Below are 24,466 nucleotides of genomic sequence, written 5' to 3'. Positions count from 1 at the left end.
GAGGTCTAATGAGTCAGAATTAGAAACGCCTGTGTGGATGTGCAGGTCTAACAGTTACTTTGGTTGTGGTCAAAAAGACAAAATAATCTCCTTTCCTGACCACTTTTCCTCGACCTGGCTGGAAAACATCATGAGGTCAAGGAAAGATGTGAAGGAGAAATCATGAAGACTTGAAAAGACAACTGAGGAGAGAATCCAGCTGCACTTACACTTAACTTTTTTAAAAACTACTGTTATAACACATGGAAGATACATACTCCTATACTATCACAAAAACAAAGAAAAAAGGATTGAAATTTAAAATAAGTTAATATGAAAGGAATGCACAAGTAGAAAAAGTTAATGCATTAAAACAATAAATGAATTAAAAAGGGACCAAGCAAGGGATCAGAATAAATTTTATTCAGACAAGTAGAGTTTCCTGACATGGGTCCTTTGACATTTTTATACATTTGTTAAATAAATGAAAATTCATTTTTAGTGCTTTACACGATGGGATGTGATTAAGTGCACAAACATTTATGTGTATAGTATTTTGTTATGAAATGGAATTTCAAAATGCGCTGCTCTTCAAGACTCCTAACTGGCAAAATTCAAAAGAGAAGAAATCTATTTTTATGGATTTGGAGCTTGGCCAATCAAGCAAGGATTTCCATAAGTGTTGGATCATGTCAAAAACAGGTGCTCTGTTGTTTCCACATTTACATGGATCTGCAATGGTAAAGCTACAATGGTGCATCACTTTGAATGTTGCTGCAGCAAGGAATTGTGGGACGACATTCTCTCCTTTCCTTTTGTAAAGGAAGGTCCAGTGTCTTCTATGCTAAAGGAGATAAGATAGGAAGCACTGAAGCTCCTGGCCTTATCATTTAGAGAGTAGGACCAGCTCTTATCATGGCTGCTGCTGAGATACCTTGAGCTTTCACTCATGAACGTTCCTGAGGAAAAACCACATTTCAGCCGCAGCCTTTGTGCAGTATTTGCAGTATACTATAATACTGACTGCATTGTCACCGCCAGACTATTATAAATTAATTTACTCTGATAGGACTAGCTGAGAAATGATTGTGGGTTTGCTTATTGGATTTGTCATAAAGTTGGCTGTAAGAACACTTCAGTATTACCTGTCTTAATTACTGTTTTTGCCTTAATTTTTTTCTCACTTCACTAACTCCTCTAAAAGAGGTCAAACTATTCTAATTAGCTACTGAATAAGAGTTTAAATAGCTGACAATCACAAGCAACATGGTTATCAGATAATTGTAATTTACAAAAAATGAAATCCTTCGACATAGCTAGCAAGCTATCGCATTCTAGGTGAATAACATTAATAATGAATTAGCCTTGTTTCTTGCTAATAATGCCAAACACCACTAAACTTAGATTTGTCAAATACTGACTTGGTTATGCCAGAAAAAAAACTCTTTAAAATACAGTAGGCCTACATTGTAAACAGATTTTATGCTGGGGACAGAAAGGATTTAAAAAGGTTACGAGCGGTCAAAGGTAAAAGGAGGAAGGAAGGATATAAAGAGTTCAGGAAAGGCAGGGAGAAACAATAAAAGATAAGTAACCAGCAAGAAGGAGAAGCTTTTAATTTTTTTTTTTTTAACCAATAGAATTAAAGTTTCATATCTGAAACTGTATATTAAAGAGTCGTTACGTGCTCAGTCCGACGTGGTCCGACGTTATCTAAATATGAAAACATTTCACGATTTACCAATTTCGATATAGCAGTGTACGAGCTGGCCCTGAATGCAACAGAAGCCCGTTTCAGCTCTGAAGTCAACTATCAGACGAAGAGGAGCAGTGTGAATCCGGTGAGTAACATCTCACTCTTTTACGTTAAGCTTTTCTTCGTACATGAAATGCATGCCATATTATATTAGAGTATAAAAACAACCCAGCAGGAAAACACAAGATGTCTTTCCCTTATTTACACCGAATAACGTTACAATCGATAAAGAAGCTCTGAAAAAGTTGATATCCTCATTTCCTCTTCTTCAACTTTACCGTTACGTTACCCGTGTCGAATGGGTTTGAGCTTCAGGTTATCTAATTTGACTGAATAACACCAAGACACAAGTAACTTTAGAGTGATAACTTACTTATATATGATCATTTCATCACCTGGACACCTAAAATATGACGTGCGATGGTATTTCTCCGGAAACCGAGCCGTGGAGTAACGGGCCGCATTCCTCCGTGGTCGTCATGACATCTAACGTTAGCAACAGCTACTGTTTATGTGGCGTCACGTTAGCTAACGTTAACGAACAGACTTATCCACACAAGAAACACGCTAAGAAATGTGTCGTAGTAATTTAGCTAATCAGCATTAATGGTAGTTAAGTTAGGCAGCTTAGTGGGAGAGAGTTGTATGTTATCCCGACTATTACAAGTGGAGGAAAGGAACCAGTTAACGTAAGTAACGTACATTCGCTATAAAAGTAACTTAGAGGGGGCTGTGTGTGTTCGAGCATTGGATCTGACTTCAGGTGATGATAGGTGTTGTTGGGCCAGTTGGTGTGTCAGCATCTGTCGAGAAGAAGCTCATCTTGTTTCCACAGCTGGTTTATTGGTCACATATTTTAGGGATAAAAACATGTTTAATTAAGAGTAAATAGAGAATACCCTTAAGAAACGGGTAACAATACAGGAGGAACCTTTCATCCTACAAGAGCAAGTTTTAGTGAGCACCACAGTCTCATTAATGGTCCCTGAGCTGGCACAGCAGTGGAGATCCACTGGAGGAGTTTTACACAATGAGGATGAGCTAATTAATATCAGTAGTTTGAAGCGTGTTCAGGGCACATGAGTTAACGTCACGTGATTATATTATATCTAAATGAAGGTGAAATGTCTGAAAAGGTTGTGTAGACTTACTTTCAAGTGACTCCAGCTTTCCAGTTTTTCCTAACCAAGCTGCTGTGTAGGTAGCTCTGATATCTGAATGAACTGACCCATGGCAGGTTTTTAGTGCTAATACATTCCTTAACAAAGTTAAGAAGTTGAAATTACAAACTCACTGCTAGGTATGTGAACTTATCAGTGATGTATCAGGAGGGAAAGAAAATAATTTACATACCCACTCTATGAACTGAAGTATTGTGCTGGTGCCCCTCCTATATTAGTTCAGGTTTTACAAAGAAACAGACATTTACTGAAATAACTATACACTTTCAAATACACTTGAAAATAAGACACTTCTTACAATACTATACCTAAGTAAAAAGACTTTATGATTTGATAGAATTTATGAATTTTATAGGAATGTACATTAATGTTAGTTTGTCCACCATGACTGAGGTCATTGTATTTTTGATATTCTAAGTTAGCTCATGCTTTATCTTGCATGTATTTATTTTCATTGGGAAATCTGAGTTTTCTGCAGTGATTTTTTTATGTTGTTTGTTTCACTGACTGTTTTGCTAGAAGAAAGAATTGCTCTTTACGCATGTGTTGACAAACCAGAGCTAGCTGTGTCATGACCTCAGAGCTGTTTGCTCATGTGACAGCGTGATAAGATGCAGTAGAGAGACCACGTCATTGTCAAGGTGAAGTTAAAGGAGCGCTTATCCTTAACAGCTTTTGAACAGTCTGTCACTGTGGAAAAGTTGAATGTACCGTCTTAGTCATATATACTGCAGCCTGGAAAATCACTGCACTGATAAAGAGCAAAGACTAAAATATTAAACTTTACCTGACATACTGTGTCTTCATGAAGATTGTAAAGGGTCATTTAAGTGAGTCATCACTTTCCTCAGTGAATGTGTAAATTTCTGTCCTGGCAGCTTAGTCAACCCTGATAAATCTGTTTCTCTTTTCTTTTAAAGCTCTAATACAGCAACACAGCAAATACCTGTGTGGCATTTTACAGCGTTGGGGATGCTACTTTAAAAGCATTACTTTCCAAGCTCCCAATTAGTTCCCCTGGAAGAAGTTAAACAGCAATGCTAACCTAGGGAGAAATCTAGTTTAGGTAACTAAAGCTACTTTAGCTAAATTAGTTCAGACTACTAAATAAAGAAAGTTATAAAATTGACAATGAACATGGAATTACAACAAAATATACAAAAAAATCACATGCCAGTTTATTGCAAAAAGTGCCTACTTGTTCACATGTCAAACATAAACCAATCAAATAAAATTCCCCACAATTCATGGGAAAGTGCAGAGAACGTCAGCTTTGGTTTTGTAAACAGTAATTGTTTAAGTATGGCCATAGTGATTCATACTCAGGCTTATTCATGATGAGCAACACCCACCCTTGGCCTTTGCACATGGACTACACAAAGGTGAAGTGTGGTGGTGACTGGCTGATGAATGCATTGTGTGGTCTGCCTTCACAGCGGTCAGGATGAATGAAAAAGGGGGAGGGGCTGGTCAAACGGCATTCAATTACAGTCATGAAGCAATGGTAAAATATAAATTGAAATAAAATCATTCTTTTATGGCCCAAACCTTTAGTTTCAGTATTAAGAAAAAAAATCATACTTGAATCACTATGCACATATGAATGTATCTGAACCACCAACAAGTTACTTCAAAATGTAGTTAATCTAGTACTTTCATTACATGTAGTTCACTTCTCCCCAACACTGGCATTTTATCATTGTTTTAGTGAGTGTTGGGTAGTAACGCAGTTTAGAGCAGCGACAATTAGTTGATCAATCAATCAGTGTTTTGAGTATTTGATGGTTCCAGCTTCTCAAATGGGAGGATTTGCTGCAGGCTCGTGTCTCAGAAACACTACTAAATTCAATATCTTTTTGGTTTTAGTCTTTTTTCTGACATTTCATAGATGATTAATCAATTAACATAAAAAAAAATCTTCAGATTTATCAATAATGGAAATAATCATTAGTTGCAGCCTGTGGAGCACTTGTGGTAATATGCATCCTTGCACATTGTCACCGCCTTGGATCAAATTACAGTCACAGTCTTTAATTTTTAATATTTCCATTTTCCTATGAAGCAGACTCATTGTTTCCTCATGTTATTGTGTCACGTTATCAGTGTTAAAGTGTTTTATTTAATTGAGGATGTGGTAAGTGGAAGAGTTCATCCAAGTGACTGCCAAATTTTGTTCCCCAACTGATCAGATATAAACAAAAAATTGATATCTGGTTTAAGCTGGTTTAAGTCATATAAGCTGGTTTAAGTCATATTTGTCAGATAGACTCCAATTTGTTCATGTTAATAATGACTCCTCTATCATCACAAAAGTCAGTCATGGAGTCCCACAAGGTTCGGTGCTAAGACCAATACTCTTCAGTCTATATATGCTTCCTCTAGGAAACATTATTAGGAGGCACCAGATAAATTTCCATTGTTACGCAGATGACACCCAGCTGTACTTATCCATGAAGCCAGGTGAGACTAACCAGGTAGCCAAGCTTCAGGTGTGTCTTAAGGACATAAAAACCTGGATGACCAGTAATTTCTTACTCTTAAATTCAGACAAAACTGAAGTTATTGTAATTGGCCCAAAACACCTCAGAGATACACTATGTGATAATATACTGACTCTGGATGACATCACCTTGGCCTCCAGTGCTACAGTCAGAAACCTTGGTGTCATTTTTGACCAAGACTTGTCCTTTACTTCACATATAAAGCAAGTCTCTAGGACAGCCTTCTTCCACCTGCGCAATATTGCTAAAATCAGACCCATTCTGTGTCTAAAGGATGCTGAAAAACTAGTTCATGCATTTGTTACCTCAAGACTGGACTACTGTAACTCTTTATTGTCAGGATGTCCCAAAAATTCAGTAAAAAGCCTCCAATTGATCCAAAATGCGGCAGCACGAGTACTGACAGGAACTAGGAAACGAGATCACATCTCTCCTGTGTTAGCCTCTCTGCATTGGCTCCCTGTAAAATCCAGGATAGAATTTAAAATGCTCCTCCTCACCTACAAAGCCATTAATGGTCAGGCACCATCGTACCTTGGAGAGCTTATAGTTCCGTATTTTCCCAATAGGACACTTCGCTCTCTTAATGCAGGTCTACTTGTGGTTCCCAGAGTTTGTAAGAGTAGAATGGGGGGCAGAGCCTTCAGCTATTAGGCTCCTCTCCTGTGGAACCAGCTCCCAGTGTGGGTTCGGGAGGCAGACACCCTCTCTACCTTTAAGATCAGGCTTAAAACTGTCCTGTTTAGTAAAGCTTATAGTTAGGGCTGGCTCGGGTATGTCCTGACCCATCCCTTAGTTATGCTGCTATAGAGCTAGACTGCTGGGGGATTCTCATGATTCACTGGGCGCTCTCTCTCTATTTCTGTCTCTCTCCCTCTCTCTCTCTCGATGACTTCATGCCATTAACTTTGTATTTTTTTTCTCTCCCGTAGTTTGTGCTTCTCCTCTCTCTCCCTCTCTCTGTCCTCATTCTGCAGGTATCTCTGCCTCGGGAGCAGCAGGATCCAGATCCACCACTACTCATCATTACTATTAACCACTGTTATCTGTCATTATTATTGATAACACCATTACCAACACAGCTGTTCCTGGTCTCTCTCTCTCTCTCTTTTCTCCTCTCTCCTCCTCCCACCCCCTCTTTTTATCTTCTCCTAAACCCAACCGGTCGAGGCAGACGGCCGCTCACCCTGAGCCCGGTTCTGTTGGAGGTTTCTTCCTGTTAAAAGGGAGTTTTTCCTCCCCCCTGTCGCCAAGCGCTTGCTCGTTGTGGGAACTGTTGGGTTTTTTCTCTGTAACAAAGTAAGGTCTTGACCTGACCCTGTAAAGTGCCTTGAGATAATGTATATTATGATTTGTCGCTATACAAATAAAATTGAATTGAATTGAATTGAATTGAATATCATGGCTTGTGTCATAACGTTGGCCAACTAAGAACATTTTTTATCAGGAGAGTTCCTCACAGAGCCAAACCTCACAGTCCTTCTGTAGCAGCTTGTTTCCCCCCGACACACGGGCCTATAGCAGCAGTCAGGTGTCTGTGAGTCAGAGAGTCCCTGCTGAACAGGACTACAACCATGACAACCAACACTATCCTGCGAACACACAATGACTCATCATGCCTTGTACCTGTGGTGTCAGTGTTGGAGGATATCAGGTACCATCAGAGGTGGAGGGATAACAGATCATCAAGGTAGCTTCATTTCTTTCCCGGGAGCCAGGGTCACAACATCACGAGGGACCTGACTGTCAGTGTTTGGTCTGTAGTGTGCTGCAGCAGGGTTTTCCTCTTGGAGTTGTTCGGTGTTGTTCATTCCTTTAAATGACACTGTTCAAAATGAATGATACAAACTAGAGCTTCACTGGTTTTTAAAGGCCGAAATATTGATGATAGATTTCAGCAAGAAAAAGCTAATACCTGATTGATATCAACCCCCAACCACACCTACTGCAAAAAAAGGTCACTATTGACATTTGGTTCTTCCAGCTGCCACCTGTAGTGTAAGAAACAAGAAGAATTGTCAATTAATTCAGTATAGCTGATAGCTAAAGATATATCAGCCTAAATAGAGAAGTGGCCCTCAAAAGATCACATATGGCCACTGGCCCATAGTTGTGTAAGGCATGCACCTTTGGCTAACAAAATGCTAACGACCATGCCAAGGGCCAAAGCTCTGCCACTTCCTGTAGAATATTAAAATGTTCTATCACTGCCAGTTAATCGGCCAAACTGATTACACCCCAATAGGCTCACTCATATAATACGAGTGCATTACTGCTACTGTTTTCAATGTTAAGCAAAAGTGTTGTAACATTGTAGTGAGGCAGAGCACCCACACTGTAATACTCTGACTAAAATATTAGCTCTTGTTTTTAAAAAACCCAGAGTTTTTGCAGAATGTTTGCATTGTGATGTGACAAAAAAGGGGATTCAATTCAATTCAATTTTATTTGTATTGCGCCAAATCATAATATACATTATCTCAAGGCACTTTACAGGGTAAGGTCAAGACCTTACTTTGTTACAGAGAAAAACCCAACAGTTCCCACAACGAGCAAGCGCTTGGCGACGGGGGAGGAAAAACTCCCTTTTAACAGGAAGAAACCTCCAACAGAACCGGGCTCAGGGTGGGCGGCCGTCTGCCTCGACCGGTTGGGTTTAGGAGAAGATAAAAAGAGGGGTTGGGAGGAGGAGAGAGGAGAAAAGAGAGAGAGAGAGACCAGGAACAGCTGTGTAGGTAATGGTGTTATCAATAATGATGACAGGTAACAGTGGTTAATAGTAAAGATGAGTAGTGGTGGATCTGGATCCTGCTGCTCCCGAGGCAGAGATACCTGCAGAATGAGGACAGAGAGAGGGAGAGAGAGGAGAAGCACAAACTACGGGGAGAAAAAAATACAGTCTTGAGGTAACAAATGCATGAACTAGTTTTTCAGCATCCTTTAGACACAGAATGGGTCTGATTTTAGCAATATTGCGCAGGTGGAAGAAGGCTGTCCTAGAGACTTGCTTTATATGTGAAGTAAAGGACAAGTCCTGGTCAAAAATGACACCAAGGTTTCTGACTGTAGCACTGGAGGCCAAGGTGATGTCATCCAGAGTCAGTATATTATCACATAGTGTATCTCTGAGGTGTTTTGGGCCAATTACAATAACTTCAGTTTTGTCTGAATTTAAGAGTAAGAAATTACTGGTCATCCAGGTTTTTATGTCCTTAAGACACACCTGAAGCTTGGCTACCTGGTTAGTTTCACCTGGCTTCATGGATAAGTACAGCTGGGTGTCATCTGCGTAACAATGGAAATTTATCTGGTGCCTCCTAATAATGTTTCCTAGAGGAAGCATATATAGACTGAAGAGTATTGGTCCTAGCACAGAACCTTGTGGAACTCCATGACTGACTTTTGTGATGATAGAGGAGTCATTATTAACATGAACAAACTGGAGTCTATCTGACAAATATGACTTAAACCAGCTTAGTGCGGTTCCTTTGATGCCGACCATATGTTCTAGTCTCTGTAATAAAATCTTATGATCGATGGTGTCAAATGCGGCACTAAGATCTAGTAGGACAAGTATAGAGACAAGTCCATTGTCTGAGGCTATGAGGAGATCATTGGTAACCTTAACCAGAGCTGTTTCTGTGCTATGATGGACTCTAAAACCTGACTGAAAATCTTCAAACAAACCATTTCTGTGCAAATAATCACATAATTGGTTTGCAACAACCTTCTCAAGGATTTTGGAAATAAAGGGGAGGTTGGATATAGGTCTATAATTGCCTAAAACATCTGGATCAAGAGTAGGCTTTTTAAGTAAAGGTTTAATTACTGCAACTTTAAAAGCCTGCGGTACATAACCAGTTGATAAAGATAAGTTAATCAGACTTAATATAGAGTTGTCGATTAAAGGAAAAACTTCTTTGAGCAGCCTTGTTGGAACGGGGTCTAGAAGACAAGTCGATGACGAAACTGTTGAAGTGAGCTCAGAGAGATGTACAGGAGTAAAACGGTCAAAATATAAACCAGTTACAGTGGACTCTGAGGCTGCTGAACTGGACAGTACATCTGAGCCAGCTGTGGGGAGGAGATGGTGAATTTTTTCTTTAACAGAGACAATTTTATTTGTAAAGAAGCTCATAAAGTCATTACAACTGAGGGCTAAAGGTATAGATGGATCAACAGAGCTGTGGCTGTCTGTCAGCCTGGCTACAGTGCTGAACAGAAACGTGGGATTGTTCTTGTTTTCTTCTATCAATGATGAATAATAGGATGTTCTGGCTTTACGGAGGCTTTTTTTATATGCCAATAGGCTGTCTTTCCAAGCCTTTAGAGATTCTTCCAGGTTAGTAGAACGCCACCTTCTTTCTAGTTTCCTTGAATTTTGCTTTAAAGCTCGTGTTTCTGAGTTGTACCATGGAGCTAGCCTTCTCTGACTCACTACCTTCTTCCTCAGAGGGGCCACAGTATCTAGAGTTGCACGCAGTGAGGCTACAGTACTGTCAACAAGATCATCAACCTGTGTGGATATGAAGTTAAGAGAGCTGTTCCCTACTGCATTGATACATGGCAGTGGGCTAAGTACTGATGGGATCCTTTCTTTAAATTTGCTAACGGTATTGTCAGACAGACACCTGCTGTAATAGATTTTTTCCCCAGATGCTGTGTAGTCCATGACTGAAAACTCAAATGTTAACAGAAAATGGTCAGATAAAAGAGGGTTTCTGGGAGAAACTGTTAGATATTCAATGTCAGTCCCATAAACCAGATCATGGGTCTGGTTAAAAGAGTGAGTGGGTTCATTAACATGCTGAGAGAAGCCAATTGAGTCTAATAATTAATTAAATGCAATATTCAGGCTGTCACTTTCAACATCTACATGAATGTTAAAATCACCCACCATGATAACTTTATCTGTGCTGAGAACTAACTCAGATAAAAACTCTGAGAACTCAGATAAGAACTCAGAGTAAGGGGCAGGTGGACGATATACAGTAACTAGTAGGACTGGTTTTTGTGTTTTCCAGTTTGGGTGAGACAGACTAAGAATAAGGCTTTCAAATGAATTATGATTAACCTTAGGCTTAGGATTTATTAATAAATTGGAGTGATAGATGGCTGCCACCCCTCCTCCTCGGCCTGTGCTTCGAGGGATATGAACGTTAACATGAGTGGGGAGAGGGCGGTAGGTATGTTGTGTACTATATCTGAAACATTTCATAACACTCTCATGTTGCTTCTTTTAGAAAATGGTCCAGTAGGAGTGGAGGATGCCAGATATGAGTCAAAGCGGTCCCTGTCTATGGACTCAGCTCCCCCAGAGCAGCCGGTCCCCATGTGACCGCTACAAGCATGCCTGCTGCAGTTATGATGGAAGTGTCTATGTCCTGGGAGGCAGAGGCAGCAGCTGTCTGAGGGACTTCTGGAGGTACAGCGTGGGTAAGAGCAAGATACACAACTGATGTTCAATTCATTTTGTGCAACGAGGTGAATGACATACAGTATTTGGTGCATGATACACAGAGAGCATTCTGCCCAGTGTGATATTATGCACCTGCATAGAAGCTGTGTTGCAATCAGGTAATCAAACAAACAATTGTGCCCAATGTCTTAGTCTGTAACGAGTGGACAGAGTTGAGCTGTTCCGGAGAAGCTGCACCAGAAGAGCTAGAGGAACATTCTATGGTGGCTCATGAGGTACAAATACATCAAGATTTGCTGATGCAGTTTTTAAAATCCACTTTTTATATAAAAACTTTAATTGGCATAAAAAACAATGAACCATATGAGTGATCTCACTCTTGCTGAGCTTATGCTCATTGGTGTGTCAGTGTGTGAAGAATGTTCTAACAGCTCTGACCTTTCCAGGGCTTCCTGTATGTGTTTGGAGGCATGTTGGATTCTGCGTACACAAAGTGCACATGTGCCCTTTGGGTGTTTAACGTTGGTGAGTCTGACTGTGGAGGTGTATGCATGGTGCAGATTACACTGGCAGCCGATCCTCAGATCGTCAGCAAATTCTCAGGCTTAACAGACAGAACTTGTTGTTGCATGTTGACTCCAGACTCACTCCTCCACAGTTGTGTAGAAAAAGTGTTTTGGATTGTACTTATTCTGAAATAAGAATTTTTTAAATGTTAGAGGAAGAAGTTTCTAGTCTATCTATTAGGTACAATGCTAGAATTAATCAGATTATTATAAAAATTAATGCTATATCCAGTGATAATTTGATAATTATGATTATTATTATGATTATTGTTTTTAAAAATGTTCAAGTTTTCCTGCTTATGAAGTTAAAATAGTAAAGATAGTACCTCAACAATTGTGCAGAAAAGAACAAGTTAACACAGTTATGTTTGATATTCCAGTTGATTCCATTAGTTTATCACTACACTTCTGCCAGTTTAACTTTTTACCATCTATCAGCACTTATCTTGTACATCAGTTTGTGTGGTTAATATTTCCATTGAACAATTTACACAACAGGTTGAAATTGTTCAGTTTAAAGTTATTCTCCATGTTTCTGTGATGAGCCTGCTCATCTGGTGTTTAGAGTGCTGTCTAACACGTCGGTCCAAAATCTCCCATAGGTGTTCAGTGAGGTTGAGACCTGGTGACTGTCTGTGTGTGTGTGTGTGTGTGTGTGTGTGTGTGTGTGTGTGTGTATGTTAGTGACGTCTTTATTGTTTTTCATTACCTTTTAATTTTTAGAGTTTCTTTGACATGTTAGCACAGTGCTTTCTCTGTGGTAGTGGTAAGGCTGAGAGAGGTTGATAATACTCTTGGACTGAGGTGACCTGACCATGAATCTCATCATCAGACTTCAATTTACCGTCATTATTTCATAGATTTGTCTCTCATGTAATTTTGACCTAAACTCTCCTTCACTTTCTTTTGTGTATTTCAGCAAAGCAGAAGTGGCTGCTGTGGCAAGGAAAGACGAAATCCCCTCAGGTACACAGCACCTTTCATAACAATGACAGAGTCTGACATAGTAACAGATGTTATGAAGCCACTCTGATCATATGTAATGCCAAGGTTCCTTCCAAACACACATACAGCCTGTTTCAAAATGAACACACCACATATTTCAGTGAATAATGATCTGTTCAGCACTTTGTGTTTGATATAAGTAGGTTTAAGACTTGATAGCAGGTAAGTGAATGTGATACTGTGCTGTGCTGTAGTCAGATGTTCAAAGAAAACTACAGACCTGCTATCAAGTACAGCATCAGGTCTTGCCTGGAAAATTACCCTGTTACGTGTTTAAGCAGCAGATTTTTTGTAGTCAGTCTCACAACAACTGTCATCACTATGTCACTAGCATCAGTAGTACAACCCTGTTTCCAAAAAAGTTGGGGGACTGTAAAATGTAAATAAAAACAGTGTGATGATGTGCAAATCACATAAACCCATATTGAATTGAAAATAGAACAAAGACAACATATCAAATGTTGAGATGCTGAAATGTTATTGTTTTCTGAAAAATATTTGCTCAGTTTGAATTAGATGCAGCAACACGTTTCATAAAGTTGGGAAAGGGTCATGTTTACCACTGTGTTCATCAGCTCTTCTTTTACACTCTGTAAACGTTTGGGAGCTGAGGACATCAGCTGCTGGAGTTTTGAAAGTGAAATGTTTCATTATTGCCTGATACGGGATTTCAGCTGCTCAACAGTTCAGGGTCTCCTTTGTCATATTTTCATTTCATGATGCTCCAGATGTTTTCAGTGGGTGACAGGTCTGGACTGCAGACAGGTCAGTTTAGTGTCCGGACTCTTCCACTACGGGGCCATGCTGTTGTAATGCTCTCAGAATGTGGTTTGGCATCGTCTTGCTGAAATATGCAAGGCCTTCTCTGAAAAAGAAGCTGTCTGGATGGCAGCATATGTTGCTCCAAAACCTGTACATACCATTCAGCATTAATGGAGCCTTCCCAGATGTGCAAGCTACCCAAGCCATGGGCGCTAATGCCCCCAAACACCATCAGAGGTACTGGCTTTTGAATTGTGCTCTGATAACAAGCTAGATGGTTCCTCTTGTCTGTAGCCTGGAGGACGCAGATGGTTTTCAGAAGTGTTCCTGAGCCCATGCAGTGATTTCCACCATAGAATCATCTCTGTTTTTAATGCAGTGCTGCCTGAGGACCTGAAGATCAAGACCATCCAATACTGGTTTTGTCCCTTTGCACACACAGATTTCTCCAGATTCTATGAATCTTTTAATGATATTATGAACTGTAGAGGCTAAAATTCCCAAAATCTTTGCAGTTTTACGTTGAGGAACATTATTCTAACTGTTGCAATATTTGCCCACACAGTCTTTCACAGAGTGGTGAACCTCTCCCCATCTTCACTGCAGAGACTCTACCTCTCTGGAGCCTCTTTTTATACCCAATCATCTACTGACCTGTTGTCAATTAACTCATTAGTTGTGATATATTCAACCAGGTGTTTTTTAGCATTACACAACTTTTCCAGTCTTTTGTTGCCCCTGTCCCAACTTTTTTGAAACATGTTGCTGCTATCAAATTCAGATTGAACATATATTTTTCATAAAACAAAAAAAAAATCAGCATTTCAACATTTGATATGTTGTCTTTGATCAATTTTCAATTAAATATGGGTTAACATGATTTACACACCTTCACTATCATCATAGAATAGCTAACAAGTCTTTAGTGTCATTAACTAAAAGAAAGACACAACAGTGTGGGACAGAAATGAAGACACATCACTTCACTGTGTCACAGATTGGTTCGTGAAAGAAAGAAATTGAGTATTCCACAGAGACGCTCTCTTTGCAAGAGAAATGTGCTGGATTAAAAGAGATTTCACTGGTGTATCTAAACTGGTAGATACTACGTTAACAAGCAGGTGTTGAACATCATAGACACAACAGAATCTGCACAGCTGTACCCTGTGTGCACTGACATCCATCCAAATCAAGGCTGATATCAGGTCTGGAATCCTGCAGCATCCATGCAACTGAAACAAGAGAAATACATTAAAGGTGAATCACATATGAAAAAAGTGAAGGTAGTTTTAAGTTGCAACAGAGTCCTTGGGTCTGTTAGTAAATGGTCTGCGGACTCTTACAGGTGTGTGTTTGTATGTACATATGTGTGTCTATATTTCTGTCTGTGTGTGTAGACCCAAATGCCAACCAACAGAAAAGGACACAGTGCAGTGGTAGTTGGCTCTGCCATGCTGCTGTATGGAGGTCTAGTCGACATGAAAGGATCCTCACAGGACTTCTGGAGTCTGGATTTTGGTGAGTTTAAAAAAGCTTTTATTTTAATGTAAAAAACTGTGGTTACATCTGCAGCTTGACAGAGGGCTGGGCGATCTGATGATCTTACATCGTGGATGTTTTTACTTTGGCATATGATATACATTTCAGATATATCATACAGATCGTGTCATTAAAAGGTGCCACATGGAGATATTTAATTAAAAAAGTTCCATCCCTGCTAACCAGCCTATTGTTAACTGTTAGATAGATAGCCTGCTAGCATTTCCTGCTCTTTGGTGTAGTAGTGGTACCAGTTCATCATCTGAGCAGAACAAGAACCACCGTCACCAGCTGCAGCACAAGACAGTGGAGTTACCTACAGGCAGGGAAACAGGAAGCAGGACACTCAAACAAGTACTCCATATGAACTAACCCCAGAGACACACTAGATGCGGCAGTGTGTCTGTCACAAAACTAATTTAATTGTTCATATTTCAACTAACTTCTGCATCTTCTGAGTTCTGAGAGTATGTCAGGTATCTAAGCACCTCTGCTGATGACCAAGGGTGGACTGTTGTACAGTAAAGGGGCCTTTGAGACACAGCAGGGTGTGCTGCATGCTCTGTGTTGTAGAAATAATAAGTGGAGACTGTGTAACATCAAGTTGACATCAAAGACATTTCAAGAGGACACAGCATTTCACCCCAAACCTAACGACTGTCTATGTGCAGCATGTTTGAAATAAGGACTGGATGTTGGTAACATCACTGTCATGATATTAAACTGTAGTGAGGCAGCGTTTTATTGTCTCTGACTCTGGCATGATGACCACATGGAGGAAGCTGTATGTGCACTGATTGTCGATACTTGTATGTGTTTGTGTGTATGACAGATACTATGGTTTGGTCCCTGCTGAGTGGTTCTAAGCAGGGCTCATCAGGCCCAGGCCCCAGACACAGTCACTCAGCCATGGCCTACCAGGACTGCATGTATCTGTTTGGAGGCTTGAAAGGTTTGCGGGAGCAGAGAGACTTCTGGAAGTGGAATTCTAGCAGCCACATATGGACTCTGCTCAGAACCAAGTAAGTCGTGATTTCACCATGGGCCTATAAATCGATTTGTAGAAGAAGCCTAAAGCGCACTGCAGCAAAACAAATGCAAGTATACTCACCACAATCAAATTCAGAAAACATCTTCATGAATTTGACAACACATGTGCTGCAAATATTCACAGGGGACACTAAAAAGTGATTAATCTGGCTGGGAAGCAGTTGTTCTTCACTGATCTGTGACTTTTGAAGTTAAAAGCACTGAACAACAAGTGTGCATGAATGTATTATGGTACATGTATCATGCAAGGCTCGTTCATCACTTTTTTAAAGTTATTTATTCTGATAGTGACAGGAAAGTCAGGGAGAGAGAGGATGATGTGCAGCAAAGAGCCACATTTTGTAATTGATAAGAAGCAAGAAGTTTTGAAAAGTCCTCTTATAATGAAGTCCTCTAATTATGAGAATATTAATGCTTAAAGACAAAGAACCACCATACTCATCTAACATCTACAAACTTCTGAGTCGATCCAATCTGGATGGTTAATTATCCTGATGTGATTTTTAATTCTTTTCTAACCTGTGATACAGATAGTGATACTAATGCCGACCACACACTAGAAGACTAAAAAGACTAAAGTCTGACCCCCTCTCACATCTAAAGACAACTTGTCATGAGTCACAGAGTTTTTAGTGTCACACTGTAAGATTTTGTAAAGATTGGGGATCATTATTATTCCTTTGAGATTATATCCCATCATGCTCATTGCTCATGCTCAATTTACAGGAAGAAAAACAAGACAGTTTTGCCCTTTGCCCTTTGTGTCTATGAAAATTGAAAAATGTAATTATTATTATTTAGAGTTAGTAACTCGACACTACAATTGTCATTATCTGCCCCTAAAAGGACTTTGTATTTATGATTTCATGTTTTATTTTGATCTGATTTTATTGTGTCCAGTTACCCTCGCCTCCCTAATGTATTTAATGTCCTAACACCCAACGACTCTCATTCTTGCATCTCCCTCTATGCTCACTCTCAGCTCTCCAGCTGGTGCTGGAGAAGTCGACAGTGTGCATGTCGTTGAACATCACTATTTGCATGACCCAGACTAAAAATGTAGACATGTTTGATTTTATTGGAAGGTCAAAAAAAAAATTTTTTTGAGTGTGCCATAACTGTAGCAAAACTCTGATGATTTTTTTCTGACTTTTGAAATTTTTCTGTGACACTGAAATCACTTGACAAGTCATTTGGTGTAATACACAGCAATACACAGGGTAGTACACATCGGTGGGATGTGACCACTTCAAAAACACCTGCAGTTGTTTGAAGTCTGTGCAGCTGCAGCATCTTAACACGTCATTGTGGGTCCATGTGTGTCAAGTCGTCAGTGTCAACATACAATTCAATTCAATTCAATTCAATTCAATTCAATTTTATTTGTATAGCGCCAAATCATAATATACATTATCTCAAGGCACTTTACAGGGTAAGGTCAAGACCTTACTTTGTTACAGAGAAAAACCCAACAGTTCCCACAACGAGCAAGCGCTTGGCAACAGGGGGGAGGAAAAACTCCCTTTTAACAGGAAGAAACCTCCAACAGAACTGGGCTCAGGGTGGGCGGCTGTCTGCCTCGACCGGTTGGGTTTAGGAGAAGATAGAAAGAGGGGGAGGGGGAGGAGAGGGGAGAGAAGAGAGAGAGAGAGAGACCAGGAACAGCTGTGTCGGTAATGGTGTTATCAATAATGATGACAGGTAACAGTGGTTAATAGTAAAGATGAGTAGTGGTGGATCTGGATCCTGCTGCTCCAGGGCAGAGATACCTGCAGAATGAGGACAGAGAGAGGGAGAGAGAGGAGAAGCACAAACTACGGGAGAGAAAAAATACAAAGTTAATGGCATGAAGTCATCGAGAGAGAGAGGGGGAGAGAGACAGAAATAGAGAGAGAGCGCCCAGTGAATCATGGGAATCCCCCAGCAGTCTAGCTCTATAGCAGCATAACTAAGGGATGGGCCAGGACATTGCACTCTCCACAAATGCAGCAGTTTTGTCACATTTACTTTCAGGATTGACACACCTGGGCTTCTGTGCCTCAACTACACCTTCTGTCTTTATGCCTCTGTATGTATTACAGCTGAGACAACTCTACCTGATGCCACTGCTCTCCCTTACACTTTCATGTCATGCAGCAGTGTAACATACAACAGATTGTCAGTAATTACATCAGAGTTACTGTATTAAGACTCTGATATTTTCCTTAATGGACACAGATACTTACAGCAGGACAGACAGGCAGTTCTGTTAATACTACACCGCGTGTCTGTGTGTGCTCGCAAACTTCACAAACAGTCTGTCAAAGTGCTGAAAATGACGATTAGATCAGGGACCCCATGTCAACAGATACTTCATATTTAAAGATAATTCAGGTGTATTGTGACTTTGGTGTTATTCGTCTAGCTTTGGTCAAATTGGTTATCATAACCAATAGAACTGACTTTGGTTTGCTCAACAAAGTAACTGCTGAGATCTGGAAATGCAAAGGATCAGACAGGGAGTAAACAAGCCAACAATTTGTTAGATTCTTCAAACCTCTTTATTTGAAGATTAAACTGAAAATTAGCATAAATCAAATATTAACAGTCCCTCATTGCACAGGAAGACTGAGCACACAGCTGCAAGTACGATGGTAGTAGAACCATGTCGGCAAACAGTGATGGACATCTTCAGTATTAATTGTACTGTTCATTAGGGATGTTGGTTGTCACCTTCTTCACATAATGAACTCAGTTTATAAGGACAGAGAAATCTCACAGAAAAGAAAACTGCTGTGCTGACCTGAGTATCAGACAACGCTGATTCTTCCATTAAAGCATAACATGAATCTCATACTTGTGGAGCTTCTATCATATTAGTGATGGTGCAGTATTTTTACTTCTAAATTTTGCAGTTAATTTGATTAACAGTTATTAAAGAATGGAATGATGGCTAAACCTACGAGAGTGAGAATCATGTTGTAATAAACTGGAATGACTTTTTCAAACATCTTGCTTGTGATCAGGGTTAAAAAAAACCAGAGCCTGTGGCAACATTCCATTATGTGACAGTTGAGCATTGTTGCTTTGGTTTATTTAAAACAACAGTTTCAGGAAATGATGTGAATTAACCTGATTTAAGTTTTCTCTTCATCTATAGCAGCATTTCCCAACCTGTGGGGCAGGGCCCACTGCTGGGCCGACAAATCACTTTCAAAACAGTAGCTACAATTTTGCTGAAAAGATGTAATAGAAAAAAGAAATTTAAATAATATTTTTAAATGTTTTAAAATGAAATGGTTTAAAAAAAAATCCTTTCATGTTCATGTTGTTTTTTTTGTCTGTTTTGTTTTTTGTATTAAGGCCTATAACTGTGATAAGCCAATGATAGGAACATTCATGTCATCACTGGCTGGACCATGTCGCATACTAGAGTATCAAAATGGATAGGTGGTATTGAAAAGTGATCTCTCCTCTATCAAACAACAAAGAAAAATTGAGCTTCTCCTGCTTTCAGTTCAGTCCTGAATGTTAATTTGTGAGAATTCAAATAAAAAGTGCTCTGAAAAGGCATCATTTGACCTCCCTATTGTTACGGGGTCAGATGTGAGTCTCAAATGTTTTTGAGATTTTCAGCTGGGCACAGCAAGAAGGTTCTGGGTTCTGGGTTTCTGTGTGGAGTTTGCATGTTCTCCCCATGTCTGCATGGTTCCCTCCGGCTTCCTCCCACAGTCCAGAGACGTGCACGTTAGGCCCGTAGGTGCGAGTGTGCCTGGTTGTTTACCTCTGTATGTCAGCCCTGAGATAGACTCTGTCCAGGCTGTACCCCGGCCTCGCCCAATGTCGGCCGGGTTGCCTCCAGCCCCTCTGCAACCCTGTTTAGATAAGCAGCATAGATAATGAATGAATGCACTGGGCCATGAGTTGGAAAAGGTTGGGAACCACTGATCTATAATGTTTGTTCTATGTGTATAATGTGAGGATTTCCAGCCTTTCTCTGTCACAGCTGGGGATTACATCCATAAAAAGAAAAAGACCAGCATAAACAACAAACACTGTTTTGTGTTCCTTCCTGCCAACACCACCTCCTTTTGTTTCCCTCAGGTCCGGCCCCTCCAGACTGATAGGCCACTCAGCTGTGGCCTACAAGGACAGCATGCTTCTTTTTGGAGGAGGCGAGAGCCAGAACTCTCCAAACAACTGCCTGTGGAGGTACAGCTTCACCACTCACACCTGGGGGCAGGTGGCCACGCTGCCAGGCTCCAGCCCCCCAGACAAGATTCACCACTGCTGCGCTGGACTGGGTCCCAGCTACTCAGGACTCCAACCCAGGCTACTGGATGATAAACTCAGGCCCTTCAAGAACAGGTGTTTCCCTGCACCCCTCACTTTTCTAGGCTCAGAGGGAGCTATAGAGCTGCAGACGTTCAGCCTGGACAAGTGCAACAGCAGCAAAGGACTGACACCTTCAGAACTGAACGTCAGAGAAGATGTTGTGATGGGGAAAGACGCACAGCGGGTGGGAAACTGTTTGACCTTTGAGAACAAAGCTTTCAGGAAGCAGTGGAGCTGCACAGAGGAAGACCTTCTGGATGAGGAGGACGGTGACATAGTCCAGCACCTGCCCGATCTGCTGCTGGTCCTTGGAGGAAGACCCTGCACCAGTCACAGCCCCATGTCCATATGGCAAATGACTCTCACTGACTCATAACAGCCTCTCAGAAACAAACTTTTTCTTCATGAGAGAAGAATGGGAAAAAACAATGTTATATTATCATTCTAACATCTTTTTTAAATCTAACATGTTTAAAGGGTTTACTGACTTTCTGTAAATAAGAAGGTAACGTGAGATGTTTCTATAATAGTTACTTTTGACTTTATGCATCTATCAAACATATTTTTGCAGTACTCAAATAAATGATTGGAAAATATAATTAAGAAAAGCTGTGAAGTCACTTAGTAAGCAGTAATATAATTAATGAAAACAATACAATATATATGTGGTGTCTGTCTATATGTGGCCAGGAGTTGATATATAAGGTCTGAGTACAGTGTATTTGAGTAAATGTTACTACACTAACTTAAAAGCAGAAAAATCAAGGTCACCAGTCCTCACTCTACACCTGTTACTTACTGCTGTGACAGGCTGGTGTTTATTTGTGCTGAAGGTCTGTGACATACTTCAGCCTCAAATCTGGTTAAGACGCTGCACAGTTGCCTATTAAAACAGTGACAACATGAAGATGATAACAGTGCCTGTAATACAACCTAAATTACACATGATGGTGCCATAGCTCAGCAAGCTGTTGCCTCTCTGACTAACCAGTAACCGCACAGTTAAAGGCCTGGGAGATAAATCAGGCACAGTGACTCATGGGCTTTGGGGCAGACCAAGTGAAAAGTACAGTTGTTTCCCACCACATGCTACCAGTCAGCACATAAAGACCAAGTCTTGTTTTCAGAAGTACTTCTGAACAGAGATCTGGTTTTGTTGAACTGGGAAGAATTCGTATGAGCACAGAGTCAGTTTCAATCTGACACTTTTTAAATGAAACAAAACAAAAAGAATTCTTACTCATTTTCTAATACACCTTTTGTTTACTGTTGTGTTATGGGCAAGTCGGGTGACCACTGCAGTCTTTTCAAATTTTTTTTTTTGTTTTGTTTTGTTTTGTTTTTTTTAATCAGTCACATACAGTAATAGATCTGCCAGATATACAGTACTCACTAAAGCAGTGGTTCCCAACCTGTGGGCCAGAGCCCTGTGGTGGGCCGCGAAGGCATTGCAAGAGGCCAACAAATCATTTGCAAAACAATAAAATTTTGGTTAAAAGATGTAATTATAAATATACATATATACATATATATATATATATGTAATGGGAAAGTTGGCCAATATATATATATGTGTGTGTGTGTGTGTGTGTGTGTGTGTGTGTGTGTGTGTGTGTGTGTGTGTGCGCGTGCGTGTGTGTGTTTGAATGTTTTGAAACAAAATGATCTTTAAAATGTTGAAAAACTTTCTTTCTTTCTTTCTTTTTTTTCTCATATTAAGGCCTGTCACTGTGATAAGCCAGTGATTCGAGCTGTATAGTTGTCGCCAGCCGAATCACATTATATACTTAGTCAATATCTCAGTTTGATTGCGCGCAAAAAGATTACACCCATGGCAAAAACTGGAGTATCAAAATAGATAGCTGGTTAACAACCAGGAGAATGAAATAAAGGTGCTCTGATAATGTATTATTCGGCCTCTGTACTTTGTATGTACAGGGTCGGTTGTGGGCTGCCAACATTTTTGAGACTTTCAAATGGGCTATGAGTTGGAAAAGGTTGGGAACCACTGCACTAGAGTGCAAAATATGTATTAATTTTAATCTACAGCTAAAAATTGTCCCCAACAAGAGCACTGTATAGAAAGATTGGTCTTTAAGCAGGTGTCTGAGTTCCTGTCACAGAACAATCTCCTCGATCCAAACCAGCCTGGCTTTAAGAGTTGGCCGCTCCATTGAAACGGCCTTGTTGTCTGTGACAGAAGCCCTAAGGGCAGCCAGAGCTGCAGGCCAGTCCTCAGTTCTTATCTTGCTCAACCTCTCAGCAGCCTTCGATACAGTGAACCACCGCATCCTGCCATCCGTACTGTCTCCAACATGGGCATCTTGAGCAAAGCTGTTTCTTGGTTTGAATCCAGTCTTACTGGGAGCTCCTTCACTGTATCATGGCATGGGAAAATGTCCTTAGTCCATCCCCTCCTCAGCCCATCCCCTCCTGACTGGAGCGCCCCAAGGACGGTTCTGGAACCCCTCCTCTTTGCTATATACACCACCTCCTTGGCTTCTCGTGCCACTGCTACCCTGATGACACCCAGCTGCAGCTGTTGTTCCCATCAGACGACCCCACGGGCTCTGGGAAAAAGACTCTCAAAGACTGAAATCCTAGTCATGCCGGTCAATCAGTCTCTTCATCGTGATGTTGATTTCAAAATCACCTCTTCATCCTTTACCCCATCTAATGTTGCATGAAACCTGGGTGTAATGTTTGATGCACAATTATCCTTCTCCGACCATGTTGCATCTGTCTCTCGGTTGTGCTGCTTTGCTCTTTGCAACTTCAAGGAAAGTAGGCCTTACCTGACTCACTACGCCAGCCAGCTCATGGTTATCTCTCATCTCGACTACTGCAATGTTCTTCTGGCAGGCCTTCCTCTGTGCCCAGTGAAACCCTCACTGGCACTGCCATCCCTGCACACAAGGAAATCTCATTTCCCTTTTTTTGTGTTTTTCATTTTTTTTACACCACAGTTTTGTTTTGTGTCTCCTATCTTGCCTGTGCCTTTGGAGTTGTGGATGTGAATCCCATGTCTCTTTGTCAACTTGTGGCATTTTACTGGATTCAATTCAATTCAATTCAATTTTATTTGTATAGCGCCAAATCATAATATACATTATCTCAAGGCACTTTACAGGGTAAGGTCAAGACCTTACTTTGTTACAGAATAAACCCAACAGTTCCCACAAAGAGCAAGTGCTTGGCGACAGGGGGGAGGAAAAACTCCCTTTTAACAGGAAGAAACCTCCAACAGAACCGGGCTCAGGGTGGGCGGCCGTCTGCCTCGACCGGTTGGGTTTAGGGGAAGATAGAAAGAGGGGAAGGGGGAGGAGAGGGGAGAGAAGAGAGAGAGACCAGGAACAGCTGTGTCGGTAATGGCGTTATTAATAATAAAGACAGGTAATAGTAATAGTAAAGATGAGTAGTGGTGGATCTGGATCCTGCTGCTCCCGAGGCAGAGATACCTGCAGAATGAGGACAGAGAGAGGGAGAGAGAGGAGAAGCACAAAACTACGGGAGAGAAAAAAAAAACAAAGTTAATGGCATGAAGTCATTGAGAGAGAGAGGGAGAGAGACAGAAATAGGGAGAGAGCGCCCAGTGAATCATGGGAATCCCCCAGCAGTCTAGCTCTATAGCAGCATAGCTAAGGGATGGGTCAGGACATACCCGAGCCAGCCCTAACTATAAGCTTTACTAAACAAGACAGTTTTAAGCCTGATCTTAAAGGTAGAGAGGGTGTCTGCCTCCCGAACCCAAACTGGGAGCTGGTTCCACAGGAGAGGAGCCTGATAGCTGAAGGCTCTGCCCCCCATTCTACTCTTACTAACTCTGGGAACCACAAGTTGACCTGCATTTAGAGAGCGAAGTGTCCTATTGGGAAAATAGGGAAGTATAAGCTCTCCAAGGTACGATGGTGCCTGACCATTAATGGCTTTGTAGGTGAGGAGGAGGATTTTAAATTCGATTCTGGATTTTACAGGGAGCCAATGCAGAGAGGCTAACACAGGAGAGACGTGATCTCGTTTCCTCGTTCCTGTCAGTACTCGTGCTGCCGCATTCTGGATCAATTGGAGGCTTTTTACTGAATTTTTGGGACATCCTGACAATAAAGAGTTACAGTAGTCCAGTCTTGAGGTAACAAATGCATGAACTAGTTTTTCAGCATCCTTTAGACACAGAATGGGTCTGATTTTAGCAATATTGCGCAGGTGGAAGAAGGCTGTCCTACAGACTTGCTTTATATGTGAAGTAAAGGACAAGTCCTGGTCAAAAATGACACCAAGGTTTCTGACTGTAGCACTGGAGGCCAAGGTGATGTCATCCAGAGTCAGTATATTATCACATAGTGTATCTCTGAGGTGTTTTGGGCCAATTACAATAACTTCAGTTTTGTCTGAAT

General features: G+C 40.8%; 1 protein-coding gene across 3 annotated transcripts; it reads left to right on the top strand.

Moving 5' to 3' along the window:
• Positions 1–1,618: 1,618 nt before the first annotated feature.
• Positions 1,619–21,550, top strand: klhdc3l (kelch domain containing 3-like). 3 transcript variants are annotated; one of them, XM_071484434.1, is made up of 8 exons: positions 1,619–1,820; positions 10,661–10,853; positions 11,029–11,111; positions 11,283–11,361; positions 12,322–12,368; positions 14,567–14,687; positions 15,541–15,730; positions 19,842–21,548. In XM_071484434.1, the coding sequence occupies exons 2-8, from the start codon at positions 10,685–10,687 to the stop codon at positions 20,446–20,448; spliced, it is 1,296 nt and encodes a 431-aa protein (XP_071340535.1). In that variant the 5' UTR covers positions 1,619–1,820; positions 10,661–10,684; the 3' UTR covers positions 20,449–21,548. The 3 variants fall into 3 exon arrangements, with proteins under 3 accessions (XP_071340535.1, XP_071340543.1, XP_071340552.1); XM_071484442.1 differs by lacking the exon at positions 1,619–1,820 and adding an exon at positions 1,838–2,424 and having other exon boundaries at positions 19,842–21,549; XM_071484451.1 differs by lacking the exon at positions 1,619–1,820 and adding an exon at positions 9,724–9,948 and having other exon boundaries at positions 19,842–21,550.
• The last annotated feature ends 2,916 nt before the right edge of the window (positions 21,551–24,466 follow it).

This window comes from Trachinotus anak, unplaced genomic scaffold (genome assembly GCF_046630095.1).
Source record: "Trachinotus anak isolate AG129_WGS33_773 ecotype Australia unplaced genomic scaffold, CSIRO_AGI_Tana_v1 ptg000001l, whole genome shotgun sequence".
NCBI classification, from domain to species: domain Eukaryota; kingdom Metazoa; phylum Chordata; class Actinopteri; order Carangiformes; family Carangidae; genus Trachinotus; species Trachinotus anak.
Note: the sequence above shows the minus strand (reverse complement) of the source record. Positions and strands in the feature narration are given on the sequence as shown.

Bases quoted from the DNA above. Each gene is read 5' to 3' on its own strand.
- klhdc3l (XM_071484451.1), top strand. From the start codon at position 10,685: ATGCCAGATATGAGTCAAAGCGGTCCCTGTCTATGGACTCAGCTCCCC. The intron at 10,854-11,028 runs GTAAGAGCAAGA...CCAATGTCTTAG, and splicing joins CTTCTGGAGGTACAGCGTGG to TCTGTAACGAGTGGACAGAG. The intron at 11,112-11,282 runs GTACAAATACAT...TGACCTTTCCAG, and splicing joins ATTCTATGGTGGCTCATGAG to GGCTTCCTGTATGTGTTTGG.